Source organism: Paroedura picta, chromosome 2 (genome assembly GCF_049243985.1).
Source record: "Paroedura picta isolate Pp20150507F chromosome 2, Ppicta_v3.0, whole genome shotgun sequence".
NCBI lineage: Eukaryota > Metazoa > Chordata > Lepidosauria > Squamata > Gekkonidae > Paroedura > Paroedura picta.
This window is the reverse complement of record NC_135370.1, coordinates 31,736,281-31,760,437: the sequence shown is the minus strand read 5'-3', so window position 1 is coordinate 31,760,437 and position 24,157 is coordinate 31,736,281. Positions and strand designations below refer to the sequence as shown.

The following is a 24,157-nucleotide window of genomic DNA, read 5'->3' as shown; positions in this document are numbered from 1 at the left end:
AACATCCATTCTGTGAGGTGGCCCTCCAGATGTTCATGGACTACAATTCCCATGAGCCCCTGCCAGCAAACACTGGCAGGGGCTCATGGAAATTGTAGTCCATGAACATCTGGAGGACCACAGGTTGACTACTCCTGGATTAGAGGATATTAACACCAGATGTCTTAGAGAAGGGTTAAAGGTAAAGGTAAAGGTATCCCCTGTGCAAGCACCGAGTCATGTCTGACCCTTGGGGTGACGCCCTCTAGCGTTTTCTTGGCAGACTCAATACGGGGTGGTTTGCCAGTGCCTTCCCCAGTCATTACCGTTTACCCCCCAGCAAGCTGGGTACTCATTTTACCAACCTCGGAAGGATGGAAGGCTGAGTCAACCTTGAGCCGGCTGCTGGGATTAAACTCCCAGCCTCATGGGCAAAGCTTTCAGGCGGCTGCCTTACCATTCTGCGCCACAAGGGGCTCGTAGAGAAGGGTTACACACCCCAAATAATTGTAAATCCTACATTATGCTCTTTCTGTAGCCTTAACAGATCTCCCCCAATATCTCCCCCACAAAAGTAAGATACAGGAGCCAGCCAATCAATCATTCAGTCATTTTCCATTTCCACTGTGCAGAAAGATACTAGGCCTGTAGAGCAACAGGGGAAGTGGGCTGCAGTGATGTCAAGTGATGTCAGTGGCCATCCAGACTTCTGGGAAAGGATGTGTAACCCTCGGGGAGCTCTCACACAACCTCCGGGTTCCAAGGAACCCTTGTTGGGAATCCCTGCCCTATATGGATGGTGAAAGGTAACAGTTGAAAAATACTCCACTCTACACGACATGGTTGGTGGAGGAGGGGAAAGGGAGCCTGTCTTACTCGGGACTAGGGTTGGGCGCTTTGGCTGCCGAAGCGTCCGTTTGTGCCTGAAGCCACTAGTGCCACGGGGGGGGGGGAGGGGCGGTGCAGGTGCGCCAGTCAGCGCATGCACATAGGCACAGAGTGCACCTGCGTGCGTGTGCCTGCCCCCACACCGCCCTTCCCCCCATGCTGCGGCGCTGGCTGATTCGGCGGCTGAAGCACCCAACCCTACTGGGGATTGAAACCAGCTATTTGTGTCCGTAGCGAATAATGATCACAGCCACTGAATCTCTTCGTTTCTCTCCTTCAGGCTTCTGACGATGAATCATACATCAGCGATGTGAGCGATAACATATCTGAGGACAACACCAGCGTAGCTGACAACATTTCTCGGCAAAGTATGCAGTTAAAGAGACGTAAATTGTAGAAATCTATGTTCTTTTCAGGGCCTGGGCTAACATACACAGGTTTGGGGGAACATTTCCTTTGTGCTTTGTGGAATTGTGTGGGTTTGTGCTAATGCCAGTGTGGGGAGCAGTGTTGTGTAGTGGTCAGCGGGCCAAACTGGGATCTGAGAGACCCAGGTTTGAATCCACATTCTGCCATGTAAGTTTCCTGAGTGATCATGAGCAGTCGCACTCTTGGCCTAGCCTACCTCACAGTGTTGCTATGGGGATACACTGGAGGAGAGGAAAACGATAGAAGTCAGTTTGGCTCCCATCATGGACATAAGCAGAATATAAATGAATGAAATGAATAAATTAAATAGCATAGGGATGCAAATCTCAAATCACTCTGAAGACCATGTTTAAATTTTTAGTAACTCAGATTGGCCATATTGCTATATGGCTAACAAAAAAGGATACCCTCCGTCCATCCCTCAAGAACTCTCCCAATGTTTCTCCTTAATAATCTGTGCTTTAACTCCTCGTTTCTCTTTGAGTCTGATAATATCCTCTGTCTGTACCATCACAGCTCTTCTTCTTCTTCTTCTTCTTCTTCTTCTTCTTCTTCTTCTTCTTCTTCTTCTTCTTCTTCTTCTTCTTCTTCTTCTCATTCTTCTCATTCTTCTTCTTCTTTTTATTATTGTTATTGTTATTGTTATTGTTATACGTAGATTTATTGCCCGCCATTCCCAATGGCTCATGGCGGGTTACATTAGTCGGAATAAAACCCCATTAAAACTCCAGACACAAAAACATCACCATCCAAATGAACAATGTAAAAGAGAAGAACGGCAGAAAAAATATTTTAAAAACCCTATCCCTTCTCCCAGTAACTCAAACGGGAGGTGGGAATAGGGGGCAGATGAAACCAAGCTGCCATACACACACTATCCTGGAGGGGGAGCCAACAGATCTTTCTCGCCGCACCGGCCTCAACCATAGACCTGGTGGAAGAGCTCCGTTTTGCAGGCCCTGTGGAATGCCGTAATCTCTCTGCATTCATCTGTCTGCTAATCCTCCTTCCTAGCCTCTATTCAGTCCATAGTATATGGTCCCTCCTTTCTTCATACTGAGATATAGCTCCAAAGTCTCAGATGCTACTCAACCCAATTTTGTGTCTGCCTCTACCCAAACCCCTTCATCTGTTATTGCATCACTGCAGGATTCCTGGTTGTGCTTTTAGATATCCCCCTTTAGCCTCATTTTCTTTATTCTACAGGCCTCTCCACTCCCCCCCCCCATTCTCAGTTATCCGCTTTCTGAATACTTTTTCCCATGAACACCAATAGAAAATAAACAAATATGTTATTTGTATCCTTCCCCATCCCTGTTAGCTCAGGGTGGTTGTCAGCATTTTAAAGCCATACATCATGAGCTATAAAACAGTAAAACAACAATCCTTCATTAAAAGCCATCTCCTATTATTGGCTCCCTTTGGGGGTTTCTCAGAGTCTGGAGGGGTCACTCTCAGTGGATGTTTCAGGTGTGGAGGCTATCATCTCTTGATGTCATTGTGTGGTCTGAATTGTAGGCCTGGCAGCTCAGTTATGCAGACCCTCCAGAATTGAGAAATCCCGGAGGGCCCTGATCTTTCCAGGCAGAGCTTAGTACCAGGCCGGGGCCAAGGCCAAAAAGGCCCTGGCCCTTGTTTGGACCAGTTTTATCTCCCTGGGGCCAGGGATCCTAAACAGATTGAAGCTACCTGATCCTAACATTCTTTGGGAGGGTAGCACAGTCTTCCTTCTGTACTACTTCTGTATCCCATGTCTGATCCGTCTTTCCTTACCCTCTCTGCATGCTCATTTCTTCTCTTTTCTTTCATTCATTAATTTGTTCCATTCCTTACAGAATCCACTGGCAAAGAACAGTCAAGACTTTCAGTCTCCCAGCAGTTCATGTGCAGGGTGTTACATACAAATGCATAGAATGAAATCCCAATAAGCCACTCGGAGAAGAGGGCAGGTTGGAGTAGAGAAGGGGCAGGTTGGGACGTGTTCCCAGGATGAGTTTAGTCACAGGAAAAGCTTCAGGGCGTGGGGGGGGGGGGGGGGGCTGAAAAAATAGGCAGACATCCCATCTTTTCCATCCCTATTGCTTTTTGGTTCCCTGTTGCCCCCTTCTGGTTGCTTTTCTGGTTTACAAGGGCAATCGGAGTTCCAAAACTGGATTTATATATATGTAACATACAGTTCGGCCTTGAGTGTGTCTTTGAGCCAAATCATACATGAAAGTGCACAATGACCCAATTCAGACGGGGGCCCCAGGGAGTAGGTAGTTTAAATGTTCCCCATGTTCCATTTTCTTGCCTCAGAAATAGACCTAAAAGATCACCATTTGTCACAGCGGGGGTAAACACATCTCCTTGTGGGGAAAATGGCAATTCTGTGGTAACAGAATAATGTCACTGACAGGATAGGGAAGGCTTAAAACTTCCTTCCCCTCACACCGTTGCCCCAATCCAAATGTGGGCTCAGTGTGCCAGATTTTTAAAAAGTGAGAAAAAAACCACCTGGTTGTTAACCAAGTTGATTAACTATGGACAGGATAGTACGATAGAAGTATTTAAACAATAGAATATAAAATTCCCAGAATTCCTTGTGCTGTGCACAGTGTTGCTCTCAAATACATGCAGAATAAGAGCCAAACTACATGTTAACAGTGGCCACATTCCAGAGCAAGGCCACCAACACTGTTTTAGCAGGAAATTTAGCCATTTAAAAATTGCCACAAGGGCCTTATTCTGATCAAGCCTAATCTGCAGTGGTATCAGGAGATCTGGTTTCTCCACCCTGCCTTTTCAAATGCCAAAGCACACTGGGGGTGGTATCACCTGTTTCCACTAGAGTGTGAGCCCCTTGCAACAGTTTTTAGATTCCTAAATTTCACTCTATAATAGTATTGGCTGCCACGGGATTGGACCTAGGACCACTCTAATGTTTAGTTTGGCCCCAAGTAGCTGTCTGGAAAAGCTAGATCCATTTCCATCAAGTTCTTCATACTCCACAGGAAGAAAAAAACAAGTAGATATAGCGCCACGGCATCCCTTCCTTTCCCACCCTGTTGTTTTGATTATTGTCCTAGTTTTATGTGAGGCCCACCAAGGCAGTGAGAAACAGATATTTTTTTGAATTCCACAGGACAAGACTATAATTGGCTCATGGGTGTTTAGGTTAGAAGTTTGTTTGAATTCAGACCCAATAGCCTGAGGCATTCCTATTCATTCATTCATTCATTCATTCATTCATTCATTCATTCATTCATTCATTCATTCATTCATTCATTCATTCATTCATATTTTTATACCGCCCTTCCCTATGGCTCTGGGCGGTTTACATAAAACATTGAAGAACATTTACATAGAACAATATCAATATAACAAATAACAATAACGTCTCAATTCAAATCTTAAGCTCTCCGCTTTCTCTTCCAGTACTTAACGGCGAGCTGACAGGAGGTGCTTTCAGAAACGGACGACGGACGTGTCTTCCGAGCCCTTGCCCTGACACGAGTAACATCAATCTGTGGAACATTTTGAGAAACAACATTGGGAAGGATCTCTCCAAAGTATCCATGCCTGTGGAGCTGAACGAGCCTCTGAACACGCTGCAGCACCTTTGCGAAGAGCTGGAATACAGTGAACTCTTGGACAAGGCTGCAGAGAGCGAAGACCCCTATGAACGCATGGTAGCAACCCTGACAGAGAGCCACACTTGCATGTCCCACAGTCGCCTTACTCTCTGCTAGAGCTCTTTGGCGGAATATATCTGTGCAGTTTCCATTCTAGGCCATCTGACCAGTGTTGGCTGCCCTTGTGGTTACTGAATGACACTGAATACTGAAGGGGGGGGATGGCTTTTCACAATCTTGCATGTTTGTATTAGCCTGCCTACCATTTTGTGCTGCACGATGAGTTAGGTGGTAGGCAACCTGCCCCTTGCCATTTGGCTTTTGATTAGGATATTGGCTAAACCTCGGTCTCCCATCCTGATGATCCATCAAAACATTATTTTATTTATATTCACATCATTTCTATACTGCCATACAGTCAAAAGGCTATCGAGGTGATGTAATCTTCAGTAAATATGAGATCAGTCCCAAAGGGCTTGTATGGATTGTGCTTTGGATCCAGGGAAAATTACGACTCAGAAATGTGAAGAGCAGGGCCAGCAATAGCATACCCTCAAGTGGGACAGTTGATGGGGCCCAGGGTTTCTGACAGGACCCACCACTGGCAGCACCCCCTGACCACTCACTTGGTAGCACTTCACTTCCCATACTCCATGCTGCCCAATGCCACTGGGATAAGTTCCTCAGGCCTCTGTGAAAATGGGGAGTGGGAGTGCTTGTGAGCGATAGCATACTCTCAAGTGAGACAGTTGATGGAGCCCAGGGTTTCTGGCAGGACCCACCACTGCCAGGATCCCCTGACCACTCACTTGGTAGCACTTCACTTCCCACGCTCCATGCTACCCAATGCCACTGGGATAAGTTCCTCAGGCCGCTGTGAAAATGGGGAGTGGGAGTGCTTGTGAGCAGACGAGGAGCAGACAGATAAGCAGGTGGGAGGTGTGCAGGTAGATGGGAGGTAAGGAAGACATGAATGCCTGGTTTTGGGCAGAGGAGCTTTCTGCCCAGGGACCCCCAAAACTGGGACTGACCCCAGGAAAAGGATCACGTTTTGCTGATTCGCTGTACCCCAGTTGTAGACTTCTGACTTTTCCCTTTTGCTGTTCCTGGGGAGGCTTAGGGGACAATCATTGGAAAGTCTCTTTCCACTGTCTTATTTCAAGAAACAAGGCTGCAAAAGAGCTCCCATTGCCTGAAAACGAAATGTTTGTACCAGTCCTGAGTTTTTCAGTTCAGCATAATTTGCAGACCCCTCATTTCAGTGGTTTTCTTAAATGCTGTTTTCATTGCTTCCCTCAGGTCCTGGTTGCAGCGTTTGCAACCTCAGGATACGCCTCCACGTATTACAGAGCAGGGAGCAAGCCTTTCAACCCTGTGCTCGGGGAGACTTACGAGACGATTAGGGAAGACAAAGGATTTCGTTTTTTTGCGGAGCAGGTAAAATCACTGTGGTTGAAAGCTCCATGATCAGCACGCTGGGAGACTTTGTTGTAACCTAAGACCATTTCTCTTCACTTTAAAAAAGTTTGTTGGTATGAATTTATAAATATATGATTTGGGGTTTTTAAAAGTTATTTCTAAAGCGTCTTGAAAAATGCCACCGTGTCAAATCCAGTTTAGAAGCAACATAGAGAATCATAGAATCATAAGAGTTGGAAGGGACCTCCTGGGTCATCTAGTCCAACCTCCTGCACTATGCAGGACACTCACAACCCTATCGCTCACCCACTGTAACCTGCCACCCCCTTGAGCCTTCATAGAATCAGCCTCTCCGTCAGATGGCTATCAAGCCTCTGTTTAAAAATGTCCAAAGATGGAGAACCCACCACCTCCCGAGGAAGCCTGTTCCACTGAGAAACCGCTCTACCTGTCAGGAACTGCTTCCGGTTGTTTCGATGGAATTTCTTTTGCATTAATTTCATCCCATTGGTTCTGGTCCGTCCTTCTGGGGCAAGAGAGAACAACTCTGCTCCATCCTCTCTATATGGCACCCTTTTAAATACTTGAGGATGGTTATCAGATCCCCTCTCAGTCATCTCCTCTTCAGTCTCCAAACCCTTCACCATCTTTGTTGCCCTCCTCTGGACACGCTCCAGTTCGTCTACTTCCCTCTTCAACTGGAGTGCCCAAAACTGAACACAGGCCGAACCACAGCAGAGTAAACATGTATTTATCCATTTTAGATGTGCATGTATTTTGTATAGGTAACCAGAACTCATGATCAAAATGAGCCTTTTGCACTGCCATGTTTTTTTCCATTCAGGTTAGCCACCACCCACCCATTTCGGCCTGTCACTGTGAATCAAAGAATTTTGTGTTTTGGCAAGGTATGTTCATTTTCATTCACAAACCAAAAGATTGTATTTGATTTTAAAAGTGTGTGTGTTTGGGCGTGGGGTGTGTTTTACTGGCTTGGATCCAGTGCAGCATTTTTGTAAGCAGAGAGATTTCCATGTCCAGAGTACTGACTTCCTCACTCTCCCCTTCCCACTGCAGCCTGAAATGCAAGATCAGACTTAATTTGAAAGGGGGGGGGTAATTAATATATTAGTGGCTGGCATTTGTTGCAGTGTTTTCAGGGGTGGAATCATTTCTGCCCATGGAATATGACTTTCTGGCATCCCCACATCCTGCCTTTGCCTGAAGGGAAGCAAGAAAGCCCTGGGAGAGGAGCTGTGGCTCAGTGGAAAAACTTCTGCTTTGCATGCAAAAGATCCCAAGTTCAATCCCCAGTATCTCTGCTTGAAAGAACCACATAGATAATATGGAAGATCTGAATCCGAGACCCTGGAGACCCTCGGAGTAGACAGTCTTAACCTTAATGGACCAATGGTATGATCCAGTAAAAGGCAGGTTCATGTTGTTGCATTCTACAGGTGGGAATTCTTCTGGCTTTGGAAGAATTGTCCCAGATCCAAGCAAGAATTACCTGTGCGGTTCATTATGATAGCCCCAATGATGGCTGTCTCTGTTGTCATACTTGACAACAAGAAAAATTAAGCTTTTTTGTCCCTCAAATGACTTATTCAGAATTGGGTTTAGACCAGTGGTCCCCAACCTTTTTATCACCGGGGACCACTCAACGCTTGACAATTTTACTGAGGCCTGGTGGGGGGGTAGTTTACTCCTCTACTCTCAACCACTGCCCTAACGCTCTCTGACTCTGGTCGCTATGGTAATGTTTAAACATCCCTTCAAAATAAGATACAGACACGCCACAACAATGAACATAAGGAACATTTTATTTTCATGGAAATTTTAACTCACTGACAAATCAATGGGAACCCTGAGCTTGTTTCTCTGCAACGAGATAGTCCCATCTGGGAGTGATGGGAGACAATGACACCCAAAGTGTGTTGTAAAGGGCCGGGGGAGGGAAGAAGGCGTCCTTCACGGCCCACCTCCAATTAGTCGAAGGACCACATGTGGTCCGCGGCCCACAGGTTGGGGATCACTAGTTTAGACCACACGATGACCAGATCACTAGTGATTCAGGGCTTTCCAGCCTTCTGAACCTTCCGTTCTGTTTTTCAGACATTAGGTGGAAAAACAAGTTTTGGGGCAAATCAATGGAAATCCTGCCCATCGGAACACTGAACGTGACTCTTCCAAAGTAAGCAGTTTCTCTGGTCTTTCCTGTGCATTCCTTTGTTTTGGAACGCCTGCCCAAGGGAGCCACTTTAGTCTCTTGCAAGGGTGGCCAAACGGGCTCTCCAGATGTCCATAAACTACAATTCCCATGAGTCTCTGCCATCATCATGCTGGCAGGGGCTCATGGGACTTGCAGTCCATGGACATCTGGAGAGGCGACGTTTGGCCACCCTTGGGGAATCACAGATTAATGGGGAAGAACCAACACTAGAAAAGGCCAAGAAGCATACAGGAAGAAGTTGGTGGCCGTATCAAAGGACTAGGAACTTTTTCAGAGTCTACTCTGAACCTCCTTGCTCAGCTGTTACCGAATGCTACGATTATGTTTGTTCAGACAGCATTGAAAATTTAGCAAGCTATTTATGGCAGTTCTTTGGGACTGTTCAAGGGAATCTTTGTCTGTAAAAGCTCTGGATTTCCTCAGACAATTTTCTGTAGAAAGGTAGGGATGAGCTATTCGTGGTAAGTGAGAGTGATGTGTGTTTTCTTTTTAAAGTCTGAGGTTTCGCAAAGCAACACATTCTTAAGAGTCTGTTGTTTGTGGATGGGCATATATTAATTCATAGACACACACACAAGCCAAAGATGTGCATGTGTGTCTCAATGCAGGGATTTGTCAAGATTTCATTTCTATAAAATCTTATCCAGAGCGTTGTGTGTAGCTGATCAACTGAGTCTCCCTAGCACCTGGTGTTCAAAATTTTGCTTCATTCTTCTGCAGCCCAGAGGCAATGGGGTAGAATTAAAACAGCCTTTTTCATCCTTTTGACTGTAGAGGAACCCCTGAAATATTTTTCAGGCTTCAAGGAACCCAAGATGTGATGACACAACCCTTCAGAGAAGTGGGCATGGAAGTAAGATGCAGGAGCCAGCCAGCCAGCCAGCCAGCCAATCAATCAATCAATCAATCAATCAATCAATCAATCAATCAATCAATCAATCAATCAATCATTTACCATTTCCACTGTGGAGAAAGAGAGTAGGCCTGTAGAGTAACAGGAGAAGTGGGCTCCAGGGATGTCTAATGATGTCAGCGGCCATCCAAACTTTTGGGAAAGGCCACGTAATCCCAGGGGAGCTCTCACTAAATCTCAGGCTCCTCTGGGAACCCTAGTTGGGAACTCCTGAATTAAAAGAATAATGAATTTAGTATGGGAGAAACCTCATTGAAAACCAGGCTTAACTGAGAGATTTCCCCCTGTGGTTTTGTGCAACTCATTGTCTTTCAGTCTACCTCATAGGGTTCTTGTGAGGCTAAAACAGGATAAAATAACATCGCCACATGTACCACTAAAGCATGTTAACACTTGTGCTGCTCTGCCACAAGGTGGCTTTAAGGTTATAGTGTGTAATCCAAATTGCATCTTCACAAACCTGAACACTTTGTTTTTATGGCTTCACTTTTCCCACAAAGGAGTTCATCACATTGTTCTTACCTCCTTGGATTATCCTCGCAACAGCAACTCTTCCAGGCAGGCTTGGCTGAGAAAGTGTGAGATGTCCAGGGTCCCCGTGGCAGAACAGTAGATTAAAACTGGTTCTCCTGGATACTAGTCTGACACTGTAATCCAGGCTTTCTCAATCAGGGTTTCACAAAACCCTGGGGTTTCTTGATGGCCCTGGAAAGGTTTCCCAAATGGGTGAGAGTTAATTAATTTTGAATATATTTTTAAAATGTCTTATACATTTATTGAGTGATATGACCATATATGGTCATGTCGACCTGCTCTCCCCCCTAAATGGCCAATGCTGGGCCTGGAGGGGGTGGGAAGGGGAGGGGCCCAGGTGTACGTGTCCACTGCTAAGCTTCCCAGCTGTATTCTGCATGATCGCACAACTTCTGGGGGTTCTCAAAGGTTAAAGAATGTTTCAGAGATTTCTCAATGGGAAAAAAGTTGAGAAAGGCAGCTGCCTCTACGTCAAGCTGGTTTCATAGGGTGGTTTAGGATTCTGTAGTCCAGTACATTAACAATCCGCTCATATTCCTCATATTCCTATGTTGGTATCAGCATGTGTTCGAAGGATATTAATAACGTGTATGTGAGTTGGCATTGATTCAGACCCTGTACCTTACTTAACTCTCTTTCCAGGTATGGGGATTGTTATGTATGGAACAAAGTGACCACATGTATACACAACATCCTTAGCGGAAGGAGATGGATAGAACATTACGGCGAAATAACCATTAGAAACACAAAAAGTAGTGCCTGCATTTGTAAACTCACCTTTGTCAAGGTAATGTATTTGTTTATTTCATTTGGGCCTCGTCGCTCCCTTGGTGGGGACGCAAAGCAGCTTGCAGCCTTCTCTTCTCCATTTTATCCTCCCCACAACCCTGTTAGGTAGGTTTGGCTGAGAGAATTACGGGTCCAGGGTCACCTAGGGAGCTTCCATAGCAGAGTGGGGATTTGAACCCGGATCCTTATTGATCGTCACAACACACTGCCTTGCCTTGCTTCGTCTTGTCATAAGTAGCAAAAAAAATCTTGTGATTTAAGAGAACACCAACTCATAGCACCTCCGGTTGGACAAACTGTTTCCGGAACTTGGCAATGCCATGTGGATCCTCCACCACCACCACCGCCGGCAAATATTCAAAGAAAAATCCCAAATAAACAATAAACCCAAGATTGCGATGGGAACTATGATGTCCCTTTCTGTTCTCTGTCACAGTTCAAAATGGGCATTCTGGAAAGACTTTTAAAGTTCCAGAATAAGTTTTTCGTACAGTGAAGATTAAAATATGGTTGAGTAATATTTAAAATAATCTGAAAATGTTAAGAACACAAGACAAGGCCATCAAAATCAGATTGTGGGCTTTTCGGCAATCTCGTTTTCCTCACCTGTGTGTTGGTGTATATAATGTAATGTTGAATCAACCACTAAACATTTATTTATTAACTAGATGCTAAGCCTGTTGCATTCAGGAATACAACGGGCGCTAGATTAGGGGGGTGGAGTGGATGAACTCTGCGGATGGCCTCCCCCTCCCCCCAGGGCCTGGAAAGGCTGCAGCCAGCTGTTAGGGAACTCACCAGCAGGGACAGCTCTCATGCAGCAGGGATCTGCAGCCTCCGAGCCTCAGAGGGAAGTGGAAGGAGGAGGGGGTGGGGGGTGGGTCAGGGGTGGGGGACGGAAGGCAATTGGCAATAACTAAACCTATGTCCCCACAACAACCGTAGAGCAAGATGGGATGTTCCATCCCAGCAATGAGTATTCAGCAGGCTTCCATGTACAGATTTCCTTCTGGATCAGGTGTTCCAGCACCCACACACACGCTAAAGAGTTGACTGTGTGTAGCTCCTTTAGTTCCTTATTTTCTTTCTTCATTCATTGTCCATCGTTCTTATCGGAACTTGGTTATGCACACAATTCTAGACATTCCATTGGACTGCATGCGGACAAGTTGAATAGAGGGCCAGCAGCAGGGTTGATGGGGTTGTTATATATTCCAGAATTACCACTGTTCATCCATTAACAGACTGAAGTGGGTGTCCATGCTCATATCCTAATTGTGTTCAAATGCATTAAAATAGGGTCATGTATTTATTCAGCAAAGGAAAAGGTCCATGATTCCTTGTTTTTTTACCTTTCTCAGGTGAATTATTGGAATTCTAATGTAAATGAAGTTCAGGGTGTCATTATGGACCAAGAAGGGAAAGTGGTGCATCGCCTCTTTGGAAAGTGGCATGAAGGATTGTACTGTGGTGTTGGGCCTTCAGCAAAATGCATATGGAGGCCAGGTAAAAATATTTACACACACACACACACACACACATATATATGGTCATATGTCTTAGCTCTTCTTGGAGAGTGAAACACGTACACAGCTTGGATCAGATCCAACCTCCTTTTCTTTTTTCTCTTTTGGAGGGGCTGTGGCTCAGGCAGAAGGTCCCAGGTTCCATCTCCAGTTAAAAAGGACAGGATAGTAGGTGATGTGAAAGCCCTCTGCCTGGGACCCTGGGCAGCTGTTGATAATCTAAGTAGAGAGTACTTGTATGGACCAATGGTTTGATTCAGTGACAGGTGCTTATCTGTAAGAGAAGGTCCCCTAGAACCACAGGTGTTGGGGATACCAACAGCTGCGCAGTGCCACGCCGAGGGGGAGCCCCGGCCATGGCCGCCGATGGAGAACACCAAAGGTGAGCCAGTGGCAGAGTGGCAGGGCAGCCCCTGAGGCAGCAGCCGGGGAGGAGGAGCCACAGCCCGGTACAAACTAATCCACAGACCGGTACCGGTCCCCGGACCGGGCGTTAGGGACCACTGCTCTACAGCTTATTCTTCTGGATGCACAACCTCTTGCTTATATTCAGAAAGATTTAACTCAGTGGTTCTCAACCTTCCTAATGCCATGACCCTTTAATACAGTTCCTCATGTTGTGGTGACCCCCAACCATAAAATTATGCAAGTGTTCATTCACAGAAATTAAACCGAAACTGACCAATGGCGTGAGATCCATTGTTCAGGATTGTATATAAATTGGTTTTTTTCTGGGGGTTTTCAGTTCAGTTCTGCCTCTTGTCCCACCACGCCTATCTCGCTCTTTTCCGCTGCTCCAGACAGACAAATGCTCTATCTCGATCTACCCCACGAGGCTGTTGTGTGGATGGGCCGCACCCCAGCCATGCTGCTCGCCCTGCCACGACCTCGTGAAAGGGTCTTTCGACCCCCAAAGGGGTCCTGACCCCCAGGTTGAGAACCACTGATTTAACTGCTAACGTTTTGTCTTTCCTGCTAATACAGGCTCCATGCCAACCAATTATGAACGTTATTATGGCTTTACGAGGTTTGCCATTGAGTTGAACGAGTTGGATCCCGCACTCAAAGACCTTCTTCCAAAAACAGATGCACGGTTCCGGCCGGATCAAAGGCAAGAAGCGGTTCGATGATTGGTTTGAAGTAGAAGTCCCCCCCCCAAGAAGAAGAATGGGGACCCTTTTTCAGAATCCCCCCCCCAAGAAGAAGAATGGGAACCCTTTTCCATATTGAAAAAGAGAAGTGCAGAGTAAAGACGCGCACAGAATATTATGTAAAAAACATATAAGCTACCTATAGCCCCTAAATAATAGGCAAAGAAAACATTCCAACAATATTCAGAATCATGGTAACAATGCCATTATTCGCCAATGATATAACAGTGTGCTAAGTTAATTTTGTGTCTTTCAGGAATGGCTGATAGTTATCTGACAAGACTCCTTTGAGATGGTATTCTGCTAGCAAACCAATGCTTAGGCAATTATTAGACTTCTACGACTGCTGCTTGATGTCCCTTGTGCCTATATTGTATTCTCTCTGACTCCTTGTCAATACCAGTTTGATACACAATTAATTTCAACTGCCTATTTTATCCTTGTGGAAAAGGGGGAAACTGGATATGAGCTGGACACATTTGACCTTTTATTTGCCTTGTCAGAAATTGTGTTGCGGCTTTTATATAATTGGCATTGCATGTAGAAGTCCGGTGCACTGTTGCACCATTGGCAGGTAAGGGCATTGTCCCCAAAATTTTAAACATTGTTGGAATATATTCATTCTTCAGGCTTCAGATTGGAGCGTGGACTTCTTCTCGAAACAGAATAGGGTTGGGAAGCATAGCTGTGTATAGGCCCACTGGGGGCCCCTCCCCTTCCCACGCTCTCCAGGCCCATCATTGGCCATTTGGGGAGGGGGAGGGGGGTCAACATGACCATATATGGCCATATCACCCGATAAATATTTAACACATTAAAATATATTAAAAATTAACTAACTTCTGCCCATTCAGGAAACCCTTCCAGGGCCATCAAGAAACCCCAGAGTTTCATGAAACCCTGGTTGAGAAAGCCTGGACTAGAAAGTTCTTTCTGGGTTTTTTTGCTGAGGGTTCTAGAATGATTTAAAATTATTGTGCCCTTTCTGGCATATGTGAACTTGGTGGCTCTTGAAGAGTGAGGTAGGCATCTCTTCTTGTTTGACTGTTCCACTGCTGAACTGTTAGCATCCTACTGAAAGATCCAATTCCTTTACTGCAGGTTTCTGGAGGAAGGGAATTTGGAAGCAGCGGCTGCTGAGAAACAAAGGATAGAAGAACTCCAGAGAACACGAAGGCGCTACTTAGAAGAAAACAATATGGAACACGTACCAAAATTTTTTAAGTATGTTAATTCAAGAATTTGGCTATTTCCTACTGATTCACGCACAGCCAGTGTAGTAACAGACGGGCACATTTTTTTTAGAAGGGTTTTAAAATTTTGTTTTACTCCTAGCATTTTGTCAAAGGGATTAGAAGGTGATAGCTGAAGAAATAGGGAAATTACTGTTACATCCTTACAAAAAAAAACTTAACACAAGTTGTAAAGTCATTGTCTTCAGCACGGAAAACCAAAGCAAACCACACTCTGTTGTGTAAAAAAACAGAGTTTTCCCCAATGCACAAGATGAAAACAAAGCAAAAAATCTAGAGATTATGTCTTTCCAACTTGGACTTTGTCCTTTGAAACACTTCTGCCTTATGTGGTTTGAGTTCTGACATAGAAATGGGTTTTATGTACCATAAATTGAAAATTAAATTGATAATATTGTAAAATCCTTGAACTTAAGAATGTAAGAACCCTGCTGAATCACCCCAGGGTCCCAGTAGTCCAGCATCCTGACTCACAAAGCAGCCAACCAGTTGCCCTGGAGGGCCAACAAACAGGGCATGGAGGCCAGGCCTTTCCCTGCTGTTGCCTCCTAGCACTGGTATTCAATGACTGATGGCCTCTGAACATAAAGGTTCCCTTGAGGCACCTGGCTAGCAGCCATTGATGGACCTGAAAGGGGATCTGATAACCATCTTCAAGTATTTAAAAGAGTGCCATATGGAGGATGGAGCAGAGTTGTTCTCTCTTGCCCCAGAGGGACAGACCAGAACGAATGGGATGAAATTAATTCAAAAGAAATTCCATATAAACATCCAGATGTAGTTCCTGACAATTAGAGCCGTTTCTCAGTGGAACAGGCTTCCTCGGGAGGTGGTGGATTCTCCATCTTTGGAAATTTTTAAACAGAGGCTAGATAGCCATCTGATGGACAGGCTGATTCTGTGAAGGCAAAGAGGTTTCAGGTTACAGTAGATGAGCGATTGGGATGTGAGTGTCCTGCATAATGCAGGGGGTTGGACTAGATGACCCATGAGAACCCTTCCAACTCTATTATTGTATGATTCTATGACCTCTCCATGATCTACATAGCTTCACATTAACATCTAGCTTCTACTTGTCTGTCCCTCGCTGTATGTATGCCAGTGGGTCTTTCAGATGCTATTATCCAGCCTCTGGGGCTATGCCTACAGAGCCCTTTTTGAAAAGGCAAAATGTTGCTCACCAACGGCTGAATTCAGTCAATTCCCCTCTTCCCTCAAACAGTGACTGGCAGGGTTTTAGGCTTTAGCTCTTCCGCCCACAGTTCTGTGTGTCGAATGCAAGTTTTATTTGCTCCAACTACCATTCCTTTCTTTTTGATTTTGCAGAAAAGTTGTCGATGCCAATCAAAGAGAAGCTTGGGTTTCTAATGACACATACTGGGAACTCCGAAAAGATCCTGGCTTCAGTAAAATAGAAACCCTCATACTCTGGTAAACTGAGAACGTAGATCTAGTAAACATAACACTCTTTAAAAAAAGATGGGGGAAAAACTATGCACAACATGTTTCTTATAGCTGAGGGTGGTTTGTGGGTCGGCAAGGAATCTTTCATTTGCTTTTATATTCATCTTTATAACGGACGTCCAAAAGTGCATTAGCCCAAACCCTGAACATTTCTGCCGCGGTCATTTCATTTAAAAAAAAATACAAAAAGCAAACACACCCTTTAAAGATTCAAATATGGGAAAACGCAGCACAGGAGAAGCGCGTACCAAGTTAGCCAAAGTTCCTCTGAAGAGGATCTGGTGCTTACTGTAGACACGGAAAGTTCCAAAAGAAATAGCAGAAGTTCTCGTTTAAACTAAACTTGCCTAGCTTCTCCATGCTGTTCTGAAAATCTTGAATGACAAGACTCTTTCATGTTTAGCTTCAGGTTTTAGTTCCTTGATGTGGTACGCTTGGACTGGCCATGTCAGAAAAACGAAAAAGACGACACAGTGCTTTTCTGGAAGCTCTTTGCATCCATAGACCATTGTTCATGCCTTAAAAATAATGTGAAGTTGTACATGACATCATTTTGAAATGTATTCTTAGACCTTTGTTGAGGGCAGATTTTTAAAGCACCAGGGTTTTGTTCATATATTATAAATAATGGCGAGAGTATTAATTTCAGAGGGGGGGGGGGGTGGGAATAGCAGTGATTGTGAAGGAGAGTGATCCACTGAGACATGCTTTAAACATGGATGTGTGGTCAGGTGGAAAGAAGGTGGCCAGTTTGGTGACCACCTTCGTAGCAAATCTGAGGTCATGTTCTTGATCCGTGTTGGCTTTGCTAAATAGACCAGTGGTCCCCAACCTTTTTTAGGCTGGGGACCGGCAGGGCAACTGCCCCGCCTGCGCATCGCGGATGCATGCCCGTGCATCGCGCATGTGCGGCCAGGCCGTGCATGGGCACATGCGCCATGCGCTACCGAAATTGTGCATGCGCAATTTCGGCTGCACATGGCACATGTGCGCGTGCGCAGCCCTGATTCCCTTCCCCCCCCTCCCGCAGTAAGAAGCTTCCCGGGCCACAAGCTTGAGGCCTGGGAAGTTTTTTACTGTGGGGGGGGTGGGGAGAGGGAACCGCGGCCCGGCGCCATGGCCTTTGGGCCGCGGCCCGCAGGTTGGGAACCACTGAAATAGACCATCGCTTACCACAAGTAACCATGCCCTCAGATTTTGCCTCATTTCTCATAACTCTTTATGCAACTGGAATTCCTTGAAGGGTCACGTGAGTGTTAAGCACAAAAAGACATTAGAAAAGCATCAGGCTCTTTTCCTGGAAGGGCCATCTTGTTAGCATTTCCCTCTCTGTGTCTGCAGTTGTGTTCTTTTAATGTTAGCTACATATTTTTATTGCACAACCTTTTGGGGAACTTTGGTGGGAGGAATCACGCAATACACACACGCTAGGTGCTGGTGACATCTCAGCTGCTTTCAAGTGTGCTTTTTATACCAAATTATATTTTATCATTGTTCATAAAACAATTCTATTTTTTGGGATGGAGAACGAAAACCTAGTTGGTCATCTAGTGGCGGCTGTTTGAAAGTAAAATGAAATGGGCATCCGGGAGTGCTTTGTAGAAAATCTTGTCTTTTGTTAATACCAAGAGTTGTTTACACTTTGTTTCATCTCCTGGCCATTGAGGGCAGGTAAGGGTTGTGGAGTTGTTGTTTTTTGTATATGTTGCAAAGTCATATGTCTTCATACATGGCATGTAATTCTCTGAGTGTTTTTTTTTCCCCTTCATTTATTGACTTCCTGAAGTCTACAGTTCCATAGAGCTCACATGTTTTGTTTGTTTGTTTTTTATGAGAAGAAGTGATTTAGACCATGGATGTCCAATAACAAATTATGGTAAAAGCTTTGTTATCTGGTACTTAGGGGAATGGGAATAGCCAGTTAAGGAGTTGTGCCGCATGCTGTGCCCCCTCTATCCCTGTATCATTGCTGGGCCCCCCTCTATCCCAGAGGAATCTGCAGCAACTAAGCCCCTAACCCTGGGGGCACCATGGCAAGGACCCTTCTCCCCTAAAGCAGTAGGGCCCTACTGCGTAGTCCAGGAGCCCCCCAGTACATTGGCTTCCAAGAGCTTGAGGCAAGCTGAGGACGAAGGAGGTGGCCAAGGATGAGATCACCGGCAGTGCTGGCTGTCAAAAGCCCAGCAGCAGCCAGAGGGATCAATCTGGTCAACTGGAGTAGCCAGAGCGTGGTGCACGAATGCCAGAGGTCACAGAGGTATGGAGGCTGAGAGGGAGGAGATTGCCCTCTGGTGGATGGAGGAGGATTGAACGTTCTGGATAACCAAGTCCCAGATAACAAAGTTTTGTGTGTTAACACATCTATATTCCATGCTGTTTTTCTTGCTCTCCAAGCCCATAATGTGCTACACCTTGTCAAACAAATACAGAAAAGGATCCCATGTGTTTCGCTTCCCCCCCCCCAAACTTAACTGCCAGTTGGGACAAACACCACTTGTATAATCATTAAACATACAATCTGTACCTCGTCTCTGAGCTTCACTTGCCACTGGCGGTTTTCCTGGTTTGGCTGAGGCTTGGGCCAGGAATATCTAAAAGAGTTAAGGGTGGGGATTGCATCATGAACTCTCAAGCCCGTATCAGATTTCCTGCGGGAACCTTCAGAATCCTGATGCAGAGGCAGAGAATGTTGCTAGGGCAGTAGCGAAAAGCCTGACTGACCCCTCTTTCTCCCCGTGTGCTCTCTTAATATGTACATCAGCTAAACTGCCTCCAAACTCTTTAAATAAAACACGAGAGTTGCTACGGTAATCCTATTCCTTTTGTTTTACCTGACCCCTCCTCCAAAGAACTCAGGGCAGGGTGTGGTTCTCTCCTCTGTGAGGTGGGTTAAAGCTGCCCAAACGGTTATCCAGAGCTGTGTGGGGATTTGGATCTGGGTCTCCCCAAGATGAGTACGCACTCTAGCCACTACACCACAGCCTTGCATTATCACAAAGCAAGGGTGAACATGGATGTAATATTTTTAGAACAGTAGGGCTATTCTGGAAGGGTTCTTACTAGGATTTGGGTGCTTTGGCGTCCGATGCGGCCATTTGCTCCCGATGGAGCCAGTTCGGGGGGGGGGGGAGGCGTGGACGTCAGCGCACCGGCTGGCGCACACATGCAGACATAGAACTCCGTGGCTGCGTGTGTGCGCCCCCAATGCCCGCGCCCCCCGATGCACCCCCCCGCGGGGCAGGCTGCGTCAGGAGCGAATGGCCACTTCGGACACTGAACACCCAACCCTAGTTCTTACTACCTGTAGCCCCAAACACTTTTCTTCTCCCGGCGGAAGATGGGAGTAGTACTTGTAGGAATAGCTGCTTTCGGGACCATTCATTCTCACTTGTTAAAGTGTTGCTGGATAATACCATTGAGCTCATATTTTGCCTTTAGAAACCACCCTCTTTTTAGGATCTCATACTTTTCTCTCTCAAGAGAACATCATGAGCAAGCCACAGTTAGCGCATGATGCAAACCAGCCTACTCAGTGAAGTTTTTCGTCAGATCACAAGCGTGTTGTACCATCTTGCCAGGGAGACTTTAACAAACTGATGTTTGTTTCTTGCCTGTATACAACCCCAAATCTCGGTTTAGAATCCCAGGTTGTGGGCAGGAAATAAACCCAAGTTTGTTAAAGGTGTTCAGATTTTTACATCACACGGGATCATGATTATAGTGAAGACTATTTAATTGAGGAAGTGTTAAAACACAGTTTTACCTGTGATAGGAGGAGGGAAAGAGCATTTGAGCCCAAAGACTGCGGGCTTGTTGGGGTCACAAACAAGCGGGTTCATTAATAATATATCTTAACTCAACCATATTTGTTTCTTACCCTTGTATCCCGCTCTGGCTAGCTGAAGTTGTCCATTGCAAATGAGACAGCTGTTTGAATCCTGGCTGGAGATGGCTCTTGTAGTTCCGTCTTGGAAACTAAGCCCAGACAGATTCAGTTTCAGTGATGGAACTACACCCAGCACTTTAATTCTGTGGCCACAGTTCAAGGAGTTTATTGTTTTATACACTTACATCAGAGCCTCTTGTGGCGCAGAGTGGTAAGGCAGCAGACTTGCAGTCTGAAAGCTCTGCCCATGAGGCTGGGAGTTCAATCCCAACAGCCGGCTCAAGGTTGACTCAGCCTTCCATCCTTCCAAGGTCGGTAAAATGAGTACCCAGATTGCTGGGGGGTAAACGGTAATGACTGGGGAAGGCACTGGCAAACCACCCTGTATTGAGTCTGCCATGAAAACGCTAGAGGGTGTCACCCCAAGGGTCAGACATGACCTGGTGCTTGCACAGGGGATACCTTTACCTTTACACTTACATCCTGCTTATCTTCTGACTAGGGACCCCAAAAAGATTCACCAGAAAAAAGCAACAAATTTTTATTTTTTAGTATAACTAGGATCCAGCTGGGTTGGCTCACTCAACCCATACGCTGCAGACCAAGGACCGTGACCCCTTTGGCTTATTTCAAAGGCTCATCCAACTGGCTTTGCTCAGGTTTTAATACATATAGGAGGAACGGAAAACAGAAGATCAGCACTAGCCTTCTGCACCTTGTAGACGTGTTCCTGAGATTCCCATCTGTTATTTAGACTTCTGCAAGAACTTGACCCATAGAAAACTCAGGGTTTTTTTCTGGAATTGGCCTCTCACATTGGAAAGCATTTTAGCAACTCTCAGGAGGAGTGTGTGCTGTGGCATTGAAGGGCTATGGTTTAAGGGGAATTGGTAAGAGTCAAACTCAATTATTCTCCCAGCAAGAGGTGTGGTAGTTTTCACCAGTCCCCCCACTCACCCATTGCATATCAGCAGTTCGCCTCTCTTGCTCTTCCTAAGCAATATTTCAGGGAGCTCAGTGGGCTGCAGATGGAGGGAGGCCAGAAAACCCCATTATATGACGGAAGTCCCTTTTGTTAACAGAAGACAATATTTAGATCTATCCCATTGAGTCTAATGCTCTTAGGTTCACTGAACTAGTTGCACAGTACTGTGGATTCTGGCTGTTGTGACTTTAAAGACCGTTTCACTACAGCGCTCGGAATGAAGTTTTGCTTTTTAATGCATTTCTCCTCCTAATTTCAATCTGGGCGAAAGCTTTTAGAGAAGAGCAACACTTCCATAAATTCCTGGGTCCCAGTTGTTTACAGCCATCGCACCTTTACTTGCTGTGGATTTTCATCAAGTCCAGTTGACACGTTCTCTCCGTGGTGGTGACTCCCGACACAAAGGCAGTTTGACTAAATCAGTTCCCGCATCTCATTGGTAGAAGAGTTCCTTCACTTCCGTTGCCCAGTGATTTAAGTTCTTGCAGCACTGTCCTGTCCAACATTATTTATTTATATTATATTTGTACCTTGTGCTGTCTGTTTAAAAAAACCCTCAAAACCCAAGGAGGCTTGCAAAATTGGGGGCACCAATGGTGCTGTGAGAATTAGGACAGCTTTCCGTTTGGTGCCTTCAAATGCTGCCAGCGCCGCATGGGAGCAGATCACGGCAAAGCGATTCTGCAGCGTCAACCACATTGTTCCATTGGTATCGTGAATATCCCGTGTTGTTTCTTTTTAAGTGACTTATTAATAAGGGACAAACCCCTCCTACATAGACAGCTAGTACATATGTTTATAACGAGTGTTTGTTTTTCAAATGTGCATGTAGAGTACCAGCGAGTCGCTTCCGACTTACGGCATCCTTACGAATTCATGGATTTTTCAGAATAACCAAATCAAAATACAGCATTAAAGATGCATTCAAAGTTACAATGGAGCTCGTGCAAGAACGGATACACATCCAAAAGCGAACAGAAATGCAAATATCGTGTATTTCTGCAAACAACCGAACTCGTATGATACAGATCTTTTTTATTAAATTTCCAGATTGAGCTCTTCTCTACCCTGAGACTCTTCCCTCTCCTGAAAGCTTCAGGATAACCTCAAGAAGATATAATTTGTATCGTTTGCTTGTTAAAATGCTTTTAATTCTCTGGAAGGCACTGTATTGGAAGGCATGTCCCACTAACCAGTTCCACCCTCCCATTTCTCAGCCGAAAGGAGACATTGCAAACCTGTAGACCAGTTAAGCTCCGGCTGCATCCTAGTTTAACAGAGTTCTTCCTCTCATTTAAGAGTTTTGGGTTTGTTTGTTTTGTTTTTTACATTCTGTCCTGCTCTTCCCCCTATTAGCTATTATCACAAAAATCTGAGTTTCCATGTCAGAATTTGGGATCACACCTAAAGATTTGGGGGGGGGGGAACACCTAGGTGTGGGGGCTTTCAGGATTATGGGGAAAGTCTAGAAAGACTCCCTTGCTGTTGAGACTTGCGGGGTCAATGTCTGGGTGCAGAGAGCTGTGCCCCCCCCCTCCCCTGGCCTTCTACTTAGCTTGGAACTTTTGAGTCACAGTTCCATCACCACTTTTGCTGGACGAAGGCATGGTGTCTCGACACAAATCTAGGCAAAACGATTTTTCATAACGTTTTTTGTCCTTCTGTTAACAGTTCCCCAGTAGGATATAAAAACAAGGAAGGCTGGGACTGGGTTCATTGTGAAATAGTGGGAAATCCAAGGCAGCGGGCGGGTTTAAGCCTTTGCAGATGCATTTACAACAAAATACAGTGTTTACAGAGTGTAAAGAGGATGCAGGACAGGACTTCTGAATGATGCTCAGCGCTACATATAAATGAGGTGCCTCTCCTTTATGACTCAGTAATTCCAGATTAGTACATCTCCTATCGGACTTCCGTGGGAAACTGTGAGTGCAATTAAAATGCATTGGTGTTTTTTCCTATTTATTTCAGCGGGTGTCCAACTGAACCCCTCATTCTTTTGTCTGCAGTTCCTGGTCCTCACCAAATCACCACTGAATAACTTCCGTGTAAAATAACATTTCATTGTCAGGATTTTAGTTGTTTTACCATGAAATTGTTATGGCAGAAGGTATCAATAATAAGCCTTAAAGACCGTAATGAGACCCTGTTTGATTTTGAATTTGTGCTTATTCTCAATAGGAAAAACAAAAAGAATGTGCTACATTTTGTGCAGTGTTTTTTTTTTTTTAAGTTCAGAAAACTTGTGGTTCAAGAATGCTGATGAAATTTACTCTTAAAAAACCTAGAGCACAAGGCAGTAAATGCTCGTTTGAAAGGTTGACCAACACCATCACCAGTGGGTTTGGGTGCAGAGTCCCACTTGAGTGACATCAAGTCCGTTGATGTTTACTCGACGGCAGCCTCTGAGGATTGCAAGAAGTGGTGCGCAAGGGCAGAAGAGAACATCACCAGCGGTTGGAGCGCTCCCTGTTCTGCTTGTTCCCACTGCCAAAGAAACAGGCCACTGTTCTGGTTTGTGTGTGTCCCCCGTCCCCCCAGGCGTGGGAACTGCGGAGGCAGAACCAAATGTGCAGCTTCAGCTATGCGCATGTTTCTTTTCTGCATGTACATATCATGACATTTGGATCACAGCCTCTGTATGTTGTGCTACCAAAAAAAAAAAAAGCAGAACTGTGCCTCTTCAAATGAATGTTGTACACAGGAATGTTCCATTTGTAAGAAAACAGGCCTCAATAAATTCACACGAATTATTTTTTAAAGTCATTGATTTATTCGTGTATTCACTGTCTGTTTCACTTTACTCCTTCGGTACCCCCGTTTTCCTTCCAAGCAACTCGGGGCGGTTTCGGGGGGTGGGGGAGCGTCTTCCATTTGATCCACTCAGCAGCTCTGTGAAGTAGGTTTGAGACTGAAAGGAGATGATTGGCCAAAGATGATACAGCATACTTCATGGCTGAGTAGGAATCTGAACCTGGAACTCCCTGGGCTGAGTACCATACTTTTTCCTTAATATGGATTAGGATTGTGCACTTCGGCCACCAAAGCGGCTGTTCCACCCCGAAGCAGCCAGCGGCACGATGCAGGGGGGTGG

The 24,157-nt window shown here is 45.4% G+C and overlaps 1 protein-coding gene across 9 annotated transcripts in view; it reads left to right on the top strand.

Moving 5' to 3' along the window:
- OSBPL6 (oxysterol binding protein like 6) overlaps positions 1-23,829 on the top strand; it is a 150,711-nt gene extending 126,882 nt beyond the window's left edge. For 7 of the 9 annotated variants that reach the window (XM_077319597.1, XM_077319594.1, XM_077319593.1 and 4 more), the window contains 10 exons: positions 1,148-1,235; positions 4,714-4,967; positions 6,210-6,347; positions 7,174-7,237; positions 8,445-8,523; positions 10,652-10,796; positions 12,160-12,304; positions 13,309-13,435; positions 14,577-14,699; positions 16,055-23,829. In XM_077319597.1, coding sequence (XP_077175712.1) covers positions 1,148-1,235; positions 4,714-4,967; positions 6,210-6,347; positions 7,174-7,237; positions 8,445-8,523; positions 10,652-10,796; positions 12,160-12,304; positions 13,309-13,435; positions 14,577-14,699; positions 16,055-16,163 — 1,272 coding nt within the window. In that variant the 3' untranslated portion in view covers positions 16,164-23,829. The remainder of the gene's footprint in view (positions 1-1,147; positions 1,236-4,713; positions 4,968-6,209; positions 6,348-7,173; positions 7,238-8,444; positions 8,524-10,651; positions 10,797-12,159; positions 12,305-13,308; positions 13,436-14,576; positions 14,700-16,054) is intronic. The other 2 variants (XM_077319592.1, XM_077319591.1) reach the window with 2 other exon arrangements.
- Positions 23,830-24,157: the final 328 nt, after the last annotated feature.